We start from the raw sequence: 15455 nt of genomic DNA, 5'->3' as shown, positions 1-15455 counted from the left end.
ACCTGTAGTTTTTTTTTTTTGAAGAACAAAAATACCATTTAATTGTTATTGTTCTATTTGCTTTCACATATGAATCAATACACTGGAGCTATTGAGGCTGATACTAAATGACCTGCAAACGTATCAATTGTAAAAGTTAAAAGCACATTCCAGTACATTTAACAGCCAAATACAGCGTGGAATGATGAAAAAAAAAATGTTTGGCATTCACCAAGCCGTACTCTGGAAAGGAAAGAGACTACCTGAATGCTCAATAGTAGGCAAGTAGACTGGTTTGGACATGGCCCCTCACTCTCAAATCTCCACTCTGTCACACAAATCAAGTATTCATGTCACAAACACTACAACTAATGAACAACAACACCCTGGTTACAGAACCGTTTTTTTTTTTTAATGCCATCACCCCAACTCATGAGTGGGTTTGGATTAAAATGCAATCACTCACCCTGAATATGAGACTAGAAAAAAGGCTAAAGGTTATGGCTTCGTCCTTAATGAGTCTGCTTCCCTCACTCTGAAATGAGGTAAATCCAATTCAAATCGAAAATTACAACTGACATATAACTCCAAATCTAGAGAAGTGGACTTATATGCTCTGCTGTGGGGGTGGAAACATCACTAGCAGTCTTGTGCTCATGGTATCCAGTAGATCTGTAAAATCAACAGATTTCTTCATCAAGAATATTTCACAATGTTTTACTGGTTTACTGGTCACATTAAAATGGAAATGTACTGTGTAGCATGTGCAGGTGCATAACCCGCAGTTGATTGGCTGGAGCAGGTCACTGGTTCACGATTGGCCAGGCACGTCCCCTCTGGTTGAAATTCCATTGGACGCCGCCCTGTGTGGCTGAAGGCCATTGGCCCGGTCCAAATTACACACTAGAATGTTGGATGTTAGGTTCCTGAATACAAAGAGCAGCAAACGGTAACAGAAGCTAACGATCACTGAGCACTAGAGGTCTGTCAAAACCAGCCTTGACTGGGAGAGGGGAAAAAAAGGCTCAACTATCACCTGGTTTGTACGTACGTGGAAGACCATAAATGTTTTACATTTCAGTCCTGAAGCTTGAAGTCGGTTTACCCGGTGCCCACCGGTTAGTAGGTGAACTTCCAGCAGTTTTTTTATAAAAGCAAGATGTGCACAAACACATTAAAAAGAACAACAAAAACCTTTCTCAGCCACGCACACATATTTTAATTTTTTTTTTTCAGCTGACCAAAAGTCTTTAATGACCAGTTGGGTGTGCAGTCACTGCCGTCAGGCGGCCATACGCTGGAGAAGAGAACGAAAACCGCGGTGAAATAGGTTCAAGTGGAACTTGGCACGTACAGCAATGTGTTGACTTATTCAACCATACCACATGAACACCTCCCCTCCCTCCCCCTTCCCCCACCACATCTTACAACATACATAATGCATATACACCATGCACCGCAACTGCAGCTCGCAAACGGCCCTGTTTAGATAAACATACATAATATGGTTCTTTGTTTAGAAATGCCACTTTGCGTCACAACATACATACAGGATGTCCAACAAGAGTCCAAGGGCATATTTATATGACTTTTAGATTTGTTCTGGTTCTTTTTTGTTTGTTTTTTTTTCAAACAATAAAACGTTCACGTCCGTAGACCGTATGTTATCAAATAAGATAATAATAAAAAATAAAAAAACAAGGAAAAATAAAACAACAAATGTATCTACAGGAACATGTGCAAGAATATACATTTTGGTTCTAAGGCAACAGTTGTTGATCCACAGGACTGCTGTTAGTCGCGTTCTTTAACGGTCCTCCCCCCCCAGCCGTGCTCGGACGGCATTGGACGTCCACATTCATACGTTTGCAGGATCGTTGGCTCATAGGTTCAAATAAAAGTCCTTTTTCTCACTGTACATTTTATATAGCACCATAGGAATTCCCTTTCAAGCAGCAGCTAACTTTCCTTATGTGCTTAAGTCCAAAAAAAAAAAAAAAAAGACTGGTCACCTGCATCTTCCTCTGAAATTTTCAATACAAGCGTGAGTCGAAAAGTTCACTATAGTTCTTTTTTTGTCAATATCGAGTTCCATAAGAGCTTGTATTTTGAGTCGGGGGTGCTAACTGTGAGGTGGACCGAGTTCTGCTCCACCCTCCCACCAAAAAAAAAAAAAAAAAAACACCGTAGTCTCACCGAAACTTTAACAAGGGCCCCGTAGAGTATCGGAGGGAACCTGCACAGGATTTCCTTAGTGATGCACAGTAAGGACGTGACAGAACATGGACACAAATGGAACATCATACATACAATATGGAAGGCGTCACTTTTTTAGTTTTGTTTTTTGTTTTTGTCCTCCTTACATCCGCCAAAGCCAAAAAGCAAGAGAAAAACACAGCCCCTCTGACTCGTAACATTTGTCCCGATGTCTCTCGCGCATGCACAGACTCACATTTATCGCCTAAGACAAATCAAAAAATAAAATAAAAAGTAATCATTACAACGATTCGGAGATGTAACGGTTTGGTTAACGAGTCCACGGACATCAAAAGGCATTGGAATAAGGTCATTCCCTCAGTCCTGTGCAACCGTCCAACTGTCTCCAGCCTCGATGTTCTAATGTTTGTCTTGGGGATAGGTCTGGTCGTGTTTCACGAGATGCCCTATTACGTCAAAGCGTCAGAGGTAGAGTCCCAGCTCGTTTCACCGTGGCACACAGTGTCTTTTCTAACACTCGGAAATGGACAGGCCATCAACGTACAGAAACATCTTCTGAAACAGATTCCGTTTTTGTCGTTTGAATCGCACAGAACGCGAAAGCTGAGAATGTCTCTTGTCGAGTACGGAGGACGGAGAAACATTACAAATACGATACAAAAATAAAGTCTTTGCAGGGTTATCATCACATACGAGTAAATGTAACGTTGATGAGCCATTAGCCCGTGCACTGCATTTCGTTAGCGCCGTCCCAGGCAGCGTGCTAACGTGCTAAATCCGCTAACGTGCTAACAGGCCGCAGGGTGGAGAAGGAGATGTGAAAGAGGGCCGCTGCCGTGCACTGTAATACGGTCCCACTAAACGCTCTCCCATCCACTCTGTAGATCTGTAGACATCAAAAGGAACCCAGCCATCCATGGACTTGTCACGTCATAATTTTACATTTTTTTTCCCATGGCAGGAACTGAATGCCTCGTCCAGCTAGGCTTTCTAACCAATCAGGCAATGGTACGGGTCTCTCACTGTTCTCGTTTCAGATTTTGATTCTTTAATGAAATTGTTTATTGTTTTTTATATTTCGTTTTGTTTTATGCTTAATGTTTTTTTTGTTTGTTTTGTTTTGTTTTGTTTTTTTTTCTTGTGGCATGAAGGACGTGCTGTCTCCTGGTGAGGTTGGCGGTTGCTTTTTTATTTCTATTTTTTAATCTTCATTTTCTATTATGCAGGGCCTCCTGAAACTTGGTGCTGGTGTATCGTATGTGAAAGCCCTTCTTGCTGATGGTGTCGTCGCTGTGAAAGTGCAGCAGAATGGTCTCCCCCAGGGAGTAGATCTCCTCTCGCGGCTGTTAGGGAAAAGGAGGGGGGTGTTAATACTATGGCAACGGAGTGTCACTGATAAAGCTGTTCGTTTTGGAGGTTAAAAAAAAAAAATTTTTTAACATGTAATCCACACATACTGCTGGATAAGTTGTATGTAAATGAAGGTTAAATACCTTCCTCTAGGATGTGACAGCAGCGCCACATTACGTTCGCATTGTTGCTATGGGGACACTTGGTGTGCCTGGAGAAATGGCACCTTGTTTTTAGTGTGCTGCTAATTGTTCTGCACCCTGGCACACATGGGTGTGAAGAGCACAACGTAAAAATGAAAGTGTCTGATTGTGGAGGATGGGGGGAGGGGGGGTGCACACTGACTAGAGCTGGGATAGAGGATGTTTTGTGTGAGTGTGTGTGTGTGTGTGTGTCGTGTGAGAGAGACTGTGTGTGTGTGTGTGTGTTGTTTGTGTGTGTGTGGTTGTTTGTGTGAGACTGTGTGTGTGTGTGCGTGCATGTCTGTGTGCATGTATGTGTGTGTGGTGTGTAAGGGAGTGTGTGTGTGTGTGTGTGTGAGTGTGTGTGTGCGTGTTGTGTGAGAGACTGTGTGTGTGTGTGTGCTTGTTTGTGTGAGACTGTGTGTGTGCATGCATGTCTGTGTGCATGTCTGTGTGTGGTGTGTGTAAGGGAGTGTGTGTGTGTTTGTGCGTGTGTGTGTGTGCATGTGTGTGGTGTGTGTATGGGTGTGTGTGTGTACATGTTTTGTGCGTGCATGTATGAGTGTGCGGTGCGAACGTGTACGTGTGTGTGTGTGTGTGTACGTGTGGTGTGTGTGTCAGACTCTGTGTGTGTCTCACCCCCGATCCGCAGAAGCGGCCCAGCGTCTGGCCCGTGCCCGTGTCGTAGCCGTTGAAGAGCTCGATGTAGTCGTAGCCGCAGTCGGCCTCCTCCTCCACCTCGAAGGTGGTGAAGGTGAGCTCGATCCCGTAGCCCTTCTCCGCCACGATCAGCCACTCGCAGTCCGCGTGGCCCGGGTAGTTGTTATCGCCGAACTGCGAGTGCGAGTACAGGTTCTTCTGCCGAGGCTCCGCCCTCAGCCTGCCACCGCACTCTGCAGGGGGGGGCCAAACGGGGGCGTGAGGCGCTGAGAACCGAAAACAGTCACCACCCCCACACCAACCCGCCCCCCCCCCCCCCCCCAACCCTGCAGGAAAAGGAGAAACGGGCCCGGGTTAAATTACCATGAAGGGCCAGTTCTGGGGGAAAAGTGCCGCAGCACTGGAGACCGAAGGGAAACCTGAGCATTTTCACTGCAGCGCCGAGTCGATTAACAATTAATCAGGACAGCTGGCTGCTCAGGTGGAAGGCCTGTGTGTAGTGCCCCCTCCCCCACGCCCACCCCACCCCCCTGTGCGCAGATTAAACGTCAGCATTTTCACTCAAGTTTTTCAATTCTCCAGAAGCACCTCGCCCAATTACTGGAGCTCGTCCCCTGGCCTGCTGGGAGTTTTACATTTTAACGACTCGGAATTTTAGCGTTTGGAAATGTTAGCGGCCGCCCCTTAGCAACAGTTACGCTGCATCTTGCTCTACATCAGCGTCTCCAAGTCAACGGGCGTCGTGCTCAGTTCTGTTCCAGTACAGAGGCCGCGTGCAGGGAGCCAGGGCTCCATGTTTAGCGCTGCGCTAACTCCACTCTCTCTCTCTCTGAAACGGGAAACGCGAGGCCTTCGGCTGGCTGGAAGCCGTCTATGTAAATGATCCATTGTAGGATTTCTACCTTCGGCGCACAGGAGGAAACATATCTGCCTCCACTTCATCATCATAAATGTACACGCTGCAAGGAATTATGGGATGCAACACTCAGGGAATCCCATTAACTAGAAATAATACCTACATTGCAGGAAGGAAGTCGAGGGGGGGGGAAAAAAAAGCATGTATAAAAACATATGGGAGATGAATTAGCCAATCGAGCGGCTATTTAAAGGCTCCCGTCCTATCACTGAACGCCCTCACGATACAGAAGCCTGCCAAGACCAACGCGGCGCTTCCTGGCGTGGATCAGCGCGGCGGTCCCGCTGGAAGTCCCGGCGGGCTCGTTAAAACCGCCGCGCGGCTCGCGTAGCGTCACAGTGAGCCGCGCGGACGCTATCTCCAGCGGGAATCAACGCCCGCCCGCTATTCTTCCGTCTTTAAACTGCGCACGTTGACCGCGATGCTCCAGGAGTGTCGCTACATGCTACGGTTTCCCGTGCTTCACAGACGTGGAGGTAACGCACGGCAAGCATCTGAACGAACTGAACGGATATAATGTTACTGACGCCTCGATTAATTTAAAAACACCCTGTTGGGGTTACAGAACGCCCTATAAATGGCTTTATGTGTGTTACTGTTTATAAGTGGAAAACCACTGCAGCCATTCGGCAACATACAAGTTAAGATGGAGGATGAATTTAGTCACACGACACACCTTCATGTTTCACGTATTGAAATCCATCAAATGAATGAACAGTTAGTTCAATGACATTGACTGAAAGTCATTGTGCAATGCCACTAGAGGGCATCACAGTACTTGCAAATAAAAAATAAATTTAATCTCAAGGGGGTTTCCTCTTAAAATGAAGCTTTAAACATTTCATTGTTACTTTTATAATGTCAGGCATTTTGTGCAAATCATAGAGAAAATCAAGAGTAAAAAGAGAGAAACGACAGTTAGCCGGTCCTGATTGATTTCTGATGAGCGAACAGCATGTCATCTAAAGCGCCTATTCGTGATGAGTGAGTGAGTGAGTGAGGCTTCATGATACTCCAGAATGTGCTGTCAATCGCAGACTGACATTAACCAATCTTCTCTCCTAAAAGGCTATAAGTGTGATCAAATCAATGAATCACAGACAGCAAATTAAAACGAGACCTTTCCTCCATTAATCACCAGTGCATTCTGGTCTAGCTGCTGATCTCGGGTCAGTGGAGCAGTGAGGGATGGTTTTTTAAATGGCGGCTTAGCTGATCTGAGATCAGTATTGCAGTGCAGAAGGGCTTTTAAATAGTGGCTGAGCTGATCTGGGATCAGTAGAGCAGCGAGAGAGGGTTTTAAAATGGTGGCTGAGCTGATCTCGGGTCAGTAGAGCAGTGAGGAACGGTTTTAAAATGGCGGCTGTGCAGTTCTGGGATCAGTACAGCAGTGAGGGAGGGTTTTTAAATGGCGGCTGAGCTGATCTAGGATCAGTAGAGCAGCGAGGGGGAGGGTCTTTGGGGCTGACCTGTGGAATGGGTGGCCTGGAACCCCTTCCTCTGCACGGAGGCGTCGGAGATGAAGCGCAGGTACATCTTGTTGCCCGTGGAGACGAGCGGCTCGGGCACCTTGTTCCCGCAGAGCCGGCCCAAGATGGCCGACTTGTCGCTGTCCCCGTCGAAGGCCTCCAGGTGGTCGTAGGCGCACTCCTGGTGCTGCTCGATCTCAAACTCGCTAAAGGACTGGAAAAAAAGCGACAGAAACACAGGCATGGAGAGAGAGAGAGTGAGAGAGAGAGAGAGAGAGAGAGGGATTTCAGACTCAGACAAAAAGGTGAGATTTCAGGCTGTCCGGAGATTTAGACGCCATCTCGCTATATCCCTACACAAACGAGCCAGTTTACATGGGCACGGCACATCTCCAGCCCCTCTTCTAATGAATGTGTGGTGATGAAGTAAAGACAGGAAGTGGGAGGACGACTACTGGGGGACACGGGAGAAACGTGCTAACGTGCTAACACGCTAACGATGTGCATGCATTCCAGAAACCTGATCAATATGGTTTCCAACCAAATTTTTTTTTTTTTAAATAGTCGAGGAGAGCAACTCCCAAGAATGGACTGTAACGCTGTACCTTCAAATGTGCTCACTCTATTGTTACAAAATAGTGTGTTTTGTGTGTATAGTATAACATTTTGTTTCTCACTAAGTAGGAACAACATGCTACCTGGATTTTTTGACAAACATTCCTAACCCAAGGAAAGCAAGTTTGCTTGCATTATACTAAAACTAAAGTGTATTTTTTTTAAAAATGGTTTCCATGGAATGATGAATTAATAATCAGTGTTTTGGAGATTAAACCACTAAATGCCAAGAGAGTGATGCCTTAGAAACTCATAATTATCATAATGTACTGTTGTACTGAAATGCTCCCAGTATGCACATAATTATCTTTGTTTTTTTAATGTAATCTTCTATTATGGTGTATGTTCATGAGCAACATGGACATAGGACACAGCGGGGGGAAAAGCACTTTCACCGCCCTGAAGCGATCTTTCGCCCTGGGCGTGTCGAAGTGTCCCTGAGCAAGACACCTAACCCCTAATTGCTCTGGTGAACGAGAGGCATCGATTGTAAAGCGCTTTGGATAAAAGCGCTATATAAATGCAGTCCATTTACCATTTAAATACCACTGCTGAAAACAACAATAAATACAAAGACGTGTTGACAAATTGCATCGTGTTCTTGGCAGGCATCACAAGAGGAATCGAGGGGTCTGAGTGGATGTGCAAAAAGAAAAAAGGTCCAACTTTCGGCAGACAGTTTAACAATATAAATATGGCCACGCACGGCAGTTTAGAAAAAAAAAACCCCCATCTGAAATGAGATACAGAAACAACCATCGAAAACGGGATACAGAATTTAGCTACGTTTCCTGCCCTCGTACAGGTGTGTATGAGCGTGTAAGCACAGGTGTCCTCAAAATGATCATGTTGGTGCTGAATCACCCGCTAGAGGGGATATATTAGGTTGGTAGACAAAGAAATGGTAATGTGATTGGATAAAGAGTCAAACCAGGACATGCCTTCATTAAAAACAAGTTATCTCAGTTCTTCTCTCCAACCACCGTTTTTTTTTTTTTTCGTTTCAGTAAATCACGAAACCAAGCAAGCTCATATCAGTCTATAGCTTTAGCCTAAAATCACTCTCGGTCACTTTGACGGTGAGGAATAATATTAACGTATGATCTAAGTGACCGTACTGTGAGTTTGGAAATGCATAAAACAAGAGCTGGGATATCAAAGAGACATAAATCTAAACAGTTTCTGCGTGGGAAAATCTCAGTTTTTGTTTTTCATACTTCCAGCTGAATTTAAGGCTCAGCATGGGTGCAGCTTATATTAAAATTTGGCTCTGACCCCCTAAATTAAATCAGTAGCTGTCCTGAAGTTTCACTCACAATCACATGCAAGTGTTAGCCTACATAGTAAAATGAGTGTCAATGTGCTAATTCAGCTCTGACAGTTTATATGAGTCCAACAATGATCAAATGTGCTCGAGTGGAGAAAATTCCATAGGCTAATATGAATTCCATTAGGGTCGATTCAACATCAGACTTTTTTTCTTTTTTTTTTCCAGCGTACCGATTTTATCCAGTGATCAGCGAAATGAATTAAAAAATGTTTGTACTGAAAAAAAGACTAACTCAATTTGCTTGCAAGTCAAAGACAAATACTGATTGAATCGAGAGATACGTGACAAGTGAAGATATATTATGCTGTGCTTTTGGTATTCCACTATATTAAAAATTGATGAATTCCATAAGACCAGATCTAGAAGATGGCCTTTCACATATAAAAATCCGATGCCAGGTTTGCGATTTGTGACGCACGATCGAAACAGCAGGACATCCAGTTCCCCCATCCATCAATCTGCAACATGGACGGAGGAAGAGAACGTAAAACACAGGGCGAGAAGAGGGGAGGGGGGCGGGGGATGGACGGACCGCACGGTCACGTGACGTGGTCTCTCTGCGATCGCGACGTGCTAATTTGCGAGGCGTGTGTTACCATTTTTTTTCCCACGGGAGTGAGAATTAGCTTTGAGCGGATTAGCACCTCGCGCACGGGACACGCTTTTTCACCTCGGGCCGAAACGTGATCTCAAGGCAGCTGACTCATGTCAATTACCCATCAGCCCCTGGGGGGGGGGGGGGGGGGGGGGGGGACGCACGCACACACACACACACACACACACACACACGCACGCGGCTTTCCCGATCTCCGCGCCATCTGTTTGGCCCCGGCCTCTGTCCTCGGGCCAACGAGGTTTTTTTTAATTCAATTTCCCCCCCGAGCTCCGCAGCACCGCAACACGCTAATCCGATAGCATAAATACCTCGCAGTGAATAACCGTTTTAATTCCCCCCTCAAGAGGGAAATTACTCATTCGGGTTTTATGTGTCCTGCCTGCTTCCTAAACAAGCCTCTTGGTTTTTTTTTTTTTAACTGGCCCTTATGTACAGTCAGGCTCTCTCTGTTCACTCGCCATGGAATGGAGACCAGAGTCCACCTCTCTTTCCGTGACCCCTGCTTGTCTGGTTCGGTCTCCGCTTGCTGGGGGGCGCATACGTCAGGAAACAACCAATCCCGCTGCGTCTCAACGCCTCTAATCACACAGGAGTAACAGGGCTGAAACGACTTGACCCCATCTTCTCCATCTATCCAAGGGAATTGAGTGAGTCAAAAAAATTCGAGGAAAAATGTAAATTAAAAATTGAACCTGGATGATAATAATATGGTTCTGGAAGATTAAGAGGCGGGAGATTTTTTTGCAATGAATCAACAGAAAACACAAAAAAACATTTTGCAAAAGCGCATATTCTGTCTAGTACAGCAAAGCTGTCTTAATCTATCTAATCCCAGCAGAACCCGGGCCAGGAACCGACGTGTACGAGTGCCAAACATCAACAGCGGTCCGCTGAGAGGAGGCTGAATCTGCTGCACATGAGCGAGGCCGTACGGACGGACTCCGTAAAAACCTGCGGTCTAGAGGCAGAACGGAGCTCTGAAGGAACGGCACACTTTCTCCCTCAGACCTTATAAGCACAGGAGTGTCAGTGCAGCGACGAATCGGCGAAACCCCAGCTCTGTCCAAACACCGGCGACGACGTCTCCCCGTTTGATTTTTATGGTACAGAAACGTGAATGAATGAATTCATGACTAATCACTTCCTCAGACCTCAGATGACAGGGCTGTCCTTGACAAAACGCTCGGGGGAATTAGGAGAGACTCCGCTCGTCTGCGATCTGTGAATTTACTGTAAGTGTGAATGTTCCGCTGTTAGCAGAAAGAGCGACACATTATCTGTCAGCCTGCGCTGTTCCTGCCGCTACGCCGTGTAAATATAGGGGATTAGGAGCGTGGGGCCGGGACCCGCTCACATATGGCCCGTGGGGGATGGGCCACCCCCCCCTCGATAGCTGGAGTCCTCCAGAGATTTCTTCCCATTGGGATTTCTTCTCCACCATTTCAGTGTTGTTCTTCCCATTGGGGAATTGTTTTAACTCACTTGCTCGTTTTTTTTGGTGGTTGGGGCCTGGTTTTTGCTTCTACCATTTCCTGTGTAAAGCGTCTTTGTGAGAGTGTAAAAAGGGCTATACTAATAAAATAAAAATAGAATTGAATTGGGCGTGCACTTGCCACTTATATCACGTACATTCGTTACAGTGCCTGGATCAGCCTCCTCTATGCAATTGACGCCTGAGGCCCAGCAATTCATATCTGGCCCCAGCAGGGGACATGAGTCTCTGCTCTAAATCTCAAGAACCGCATATTGTACTATGCTGAAACCTACAGTACTCACGATTACTATGCTGTAACCGTGCGTTACTTACGATGATTACTACAAGTGTGCATTACTCACGATGATTACTACAACTGTGTGTTACACACGATGATTACTACAACTGTGCATTACACACAATGATTACTACAACTGTGCATTACTCATGATGATTACTACAACTGTGCGTTACACACAATGATTACTACAATTGTGTGTTACACACAATGATTACTACAACTGTGTGTTACACACGATGATTACTACAACTGTGTATTACACACAATGATTACTACAACTGCACGTTATCACAATGATTACTACAACTGTGCATTACTCATGATGATTACTACAACTGTGCATTACTCATGATGATTACTACAACTGTGTGTTACACACAATGATTACTACAACTGTGCGTTACTCATGATGATTACTACAACTGTGTGTTACACACGATGATTACTACAACTGTGTGTTACACATGATGATTACTACAACTGCACGTTATCACAATGATTACTACAACTGTGCATTACTCATGATGATTACTACAACTGTGCATTACTCATGATGATTGCTACAACTGTGCATTACTCATGATGATTACTACAACTGCACGTTATCACAATGATTACTACAACTGTGTTACACACGATGATTACTACAACTGTGTTTTACACATGATGATTACTACAACTGTGTGTTACACATGACGATTACTACAACTGCACGTTATCACAATGATTACTACAACTGTGCATTACTCATGATGATTACTACAACTGTGCATTACTCATGATGATTACTACAACTGTGTGTTACACACAATGATTACTACAACTGTGCGTTACTCATGATGATTACTACAACTGTGTGTTACACACGATGATTACTACAACTGTGTGTTACACATGATGATTACTACAACTGCACGTTATCACAATGATTACTACAACTGTGCATTACTCATGATGATTACTACAACTGTGCATTACTCATGATGATTGCTACAACTGTGCATTACTCATGATGATTACTACAACTGCACGTTATCACAATGATTACTACAACTGTGTTACACACGATGATTACTACAACTGTGTTTTACACATGATGATTACTACAACTGTGTGTTACACATGACGATTACTACAACTGTGTGTTACACACGATGATTACTACAACTGTGCATTACTCATGATGATTACTACAACTGCGTTACTCATCAGAATCTCTGCTGTACAGTGCGTTACTCACGATCTTCACGCGGTGTCCCGGGGTGGCGGTGATGTCCCAGGTGCACTCTTTTCGGCTGGGGTACTTGTCGGGCCAGTTGGGGCTGCTGAGGGTCCCGCTGGAGCTGTGGATCTTGTGCTCGCATTCCGCTGCACGTCACACACACACACACACAAAAGAGCGTTCAGTTTCTACGCTCAGAACCAGCTGCGGGTCACACCCACACACAAAAAGAGTGCTTTAGTTTCTACGCTCAGAACCAACTGTGGGTCACACACACACACAAAAGAGCGTTCAGTTTCTACGCTCAGAACCAGCTGCACGTCACACACACACACAAAGAGCGCTTCGGTCTTTACACTCAAAAACCAGCTGCGCTCGAGAGCCACGTGCTGGAAAAGACTCATTCGGTGCATTTTTTTAATCTTCAGTTATTTTTTTATTATTATTATATTGAATTGTGTCAGAAAGAGACATCATACCGGACTATATTCTTGGTCCCCAGATTCAATATATCGAGTCAGGAAAACGTCTCCAATGATTCTGTTCAGGTTCAGTCCAGAAGACATTAAAGCCGTCATGATTAATTTATTTAAATCGATTCAAGATCAGGAAATAATATACCGCAGCAAAGCTTTTTTTTTAGCGCACGGCAATACTCTCAGTGTGGGATCAGCTCTGATGGATCACCTTCAACATTTACATTTAAGCAGTTAGCATTTTTAAATCCAGCAGAGTACCCCTGGGGTCCAGCTGGACTCGTATAAACCACAGTACTAGAGCATCGTGCTGTATAATGTTCTCCCCCGAAGTGCGACAAAGTGACATAATTTAAAGCCAGCGAATGGCGATGCACAACGTGTGTGGAATTCTGAATAAAATACCGCAGGTACAGACTTCCCTGAAAAGGGCTTGAAGGCTATCCTTTGTGATCGGCCATTTTTAGGACAGTCGGGGCTCCACGGGACCCCCCAGGACTGCCTGGGACGATCTGAATGCACGGCTTAATCGCTACAGACACTTGCAGGACAAACAGCATTTACACCCTGATTGACCTTTCGTGTGCTTACCTGGAGCCCGAAATAAAAACTTAACTTAAACATTACTAACCTGCATCGCAGGGAACAGGGTGGAATGTCAGAACTAAAAGTGCCCAGATTCTTACTGTACTACTGTGCATGACTACAGTCAGCACGTATGAGTGGAAAATAATAGCAGGATATTTTAGAACTCGGGGATTATGGTGCTGGAGAAGACAACGAGTATTTCTTTAACATTTAATTTCTTCACCAAGATCACCTTGGTATCTGAAACACCCAAGGGAGTGAAAAGAAATCTGTTTCAATTGGCCAATTAATAATCTTCCAGTGAAATTAGAACAGTTATATATAGCGATATACTGGAAATATGTTAGAACACTTCTTCAGCAAGATATATTTTACAGTACAGTCACGAAAAGCAAAGTGTTTTGTTAGAAAGTACTGATCCAATTTTTACCGTAATCCACGTCATTGAAGCGTATATATGGATTGTATTATTTTTTGTAATGTTGTAGTGCGCAGAAATCTTGAGTTCTGGATGTCTGGGAACACGAACCATATGTCTGACAAACAAACACATCTGGTAGGGATTTCAATAAATGTTTTCTTTACAACCACAGTGTATTCTGGCTTCAGAACCACAAGCCGACATCAAACAGGGTTATCTCAGCAAGCACCTGGGTTGCATTTTCAAGACGGAGGAGTACAGAGACGTCTTAATCCATATCTATCTTTTCATCTCTCTTTAACATAGTGATCCTGGTAACAACGTGATGTTAGTGCTGAGCATTACGCACATTACTACGTTCAACAGCCACTTGACGTCTTGTTTTTAAAACTTTTTAAAAACTTTTCATCATGTACCGAACAGTTTACTGCAGTTATGGGGAGGAACCTGTCCATTTTGTGCTTCGTTTTGAAGCGGAATCTTTTACACTTGAAAAAAAAGTAAACTTAATTAAAAGTGACCACTCGCACGCAAAGCTTTCGCGTTTCCAACGTGACGTTCAGTAATGTCACAGAGTACAGGCACACCTGCAAACTTCAGCAGATGTTTAAAGTATCTGGGGGGAAGGGGTGTTCTTTCAGCAGGAATGTCCACAAGAGGATAAGCTCATCAGAAAGCAGCAGTAGATTATGGGAAGAAGCAAGAGTACTCTGCGTTCTATTCTGCAGACATCAGGTACCAGGGACAGGTAGACCCTAAAATCAAATTTCCTGGGATAAAGAGATTTTTTTTTTCTTACTTGGATTTATGCAAGTTTGATTAATCCAATTCCTAGTCACTGGCGATTGGTTCAAACTGAATATGGGACAGTACTTCTTCACAGAAAACATCTCTTATCATCACACCACAGGTAAATATGCCCAGTCGTGGAAAATAGAGGGACAGAAAGTAGAAGTCCTGCCATGTTTTTCTTCCCCCCAGGAACAGGAGTCAGCTAATTAGTTCCCCCTCCTGGCTGAAGGGTTGGGCTATTTAGTAAATCCAGGCGATTGGAACAAAATATTGGGGAGGACCTTTACTTTCAGAACCTGAATATGTCAAATGCATGCCCGATATGTCATATATGTCATATATTTACTTTAATGTCCATTCATACAAAGGTCTCCACAGGCCTTAGACACTCCTGTGAACACTAAGCCAGCTCAGCAGCATAGTACACATGATCACTGGAAGATATAGTCTCAGTATTTGGTTTGATGAGCCAATTAGTATAAAACAGGGCTGCCCATCCCTGTTCCTGGAGGTCTGCCATCGTGTAGGTTTTCTCTCCAGCCCTAATTTGGCACACCTGATCCTAAGAATTGGCAGCTCAGCAAGATCCGTAGCTGTTGAACGAGGTGTGCTTTGTTAGACCTGGGTGAGTTAATTATCTTAATTGCATTAATCCTTTAGACACCTGTTGAATTCCCGGATATCGCAGAAAATTTTTAAAGAAACATGAGTGCTTGACTTGGATTCAATTTATCGAAAATTCTCAGGAATCGAGAGGACAGTTTCTTTTCCTTCAAGCTTTTACTGGCATGTAAATTAAAGTGCTTCAAACAGGTACTTGCCTGGGGTGCAGTCACAACAGTCACCC

The 15455-nt window shown here is 44.4% G+C and overlaps 1 protein-coding gene across 5 annotated transcripts in view; it reads right to left on the bottom strand.

Annotated features, from left to right (window-relative positions):
• Window positions 1-1178: 1178 nt before the first annotated feature.
• The window catches only part of tll1 (tolloid-like 1), a 77059-nt gene continuing 62782 nt past the window's right edge, over window positions 1179-15455 (bottom strand). For all 5 annotated transcript variants that reach the window (XM_035416651.1, XM_035416652.1, XM_035416653.1 and 2 more), the window contains 4 exons: window positions 12350-12477; window positions 6774-6987; window positions 4368-4621; window positions 1179-3539 (listed from right to left, as the gene is read on the bottom strand). In XM_035416651.1, the coding sequence (XP_035272542.1) occupies window positions 3405-3539; window positions 4368-4621; window positions 6774-6987; window positions 12350-12477 (731 nt within the window). In that variant the 3' untranslated portion in view covers window positions 1179-3404. The remainder of the gene's footprint in view (window positions 3540-4367; window positions 4622-6773; window positions 6988-12349; window positions 12478-15455) is intronic.

This window comes from Anguilla anguilla, chromosome 5, assembly GCF_013347855.1.
Source record: "Anguilla anguilla isolate fAngAng1 chromosome 5, fAngAng1.pri, whole genome shotgun sequence".
In the NCBI taxonomy this organism is placed as follows: Eukaryota; Metazoa; Chordata; class Actinopteri; order Anguilliformes; family Anguillidae; genus Anguilla; species Anguilla anguilla.
The sequence above is the reverse complement of the archived record's forward strand: the minus strand, read 5'-3'. Positions and strand labels throughout refer to the sequence as shown.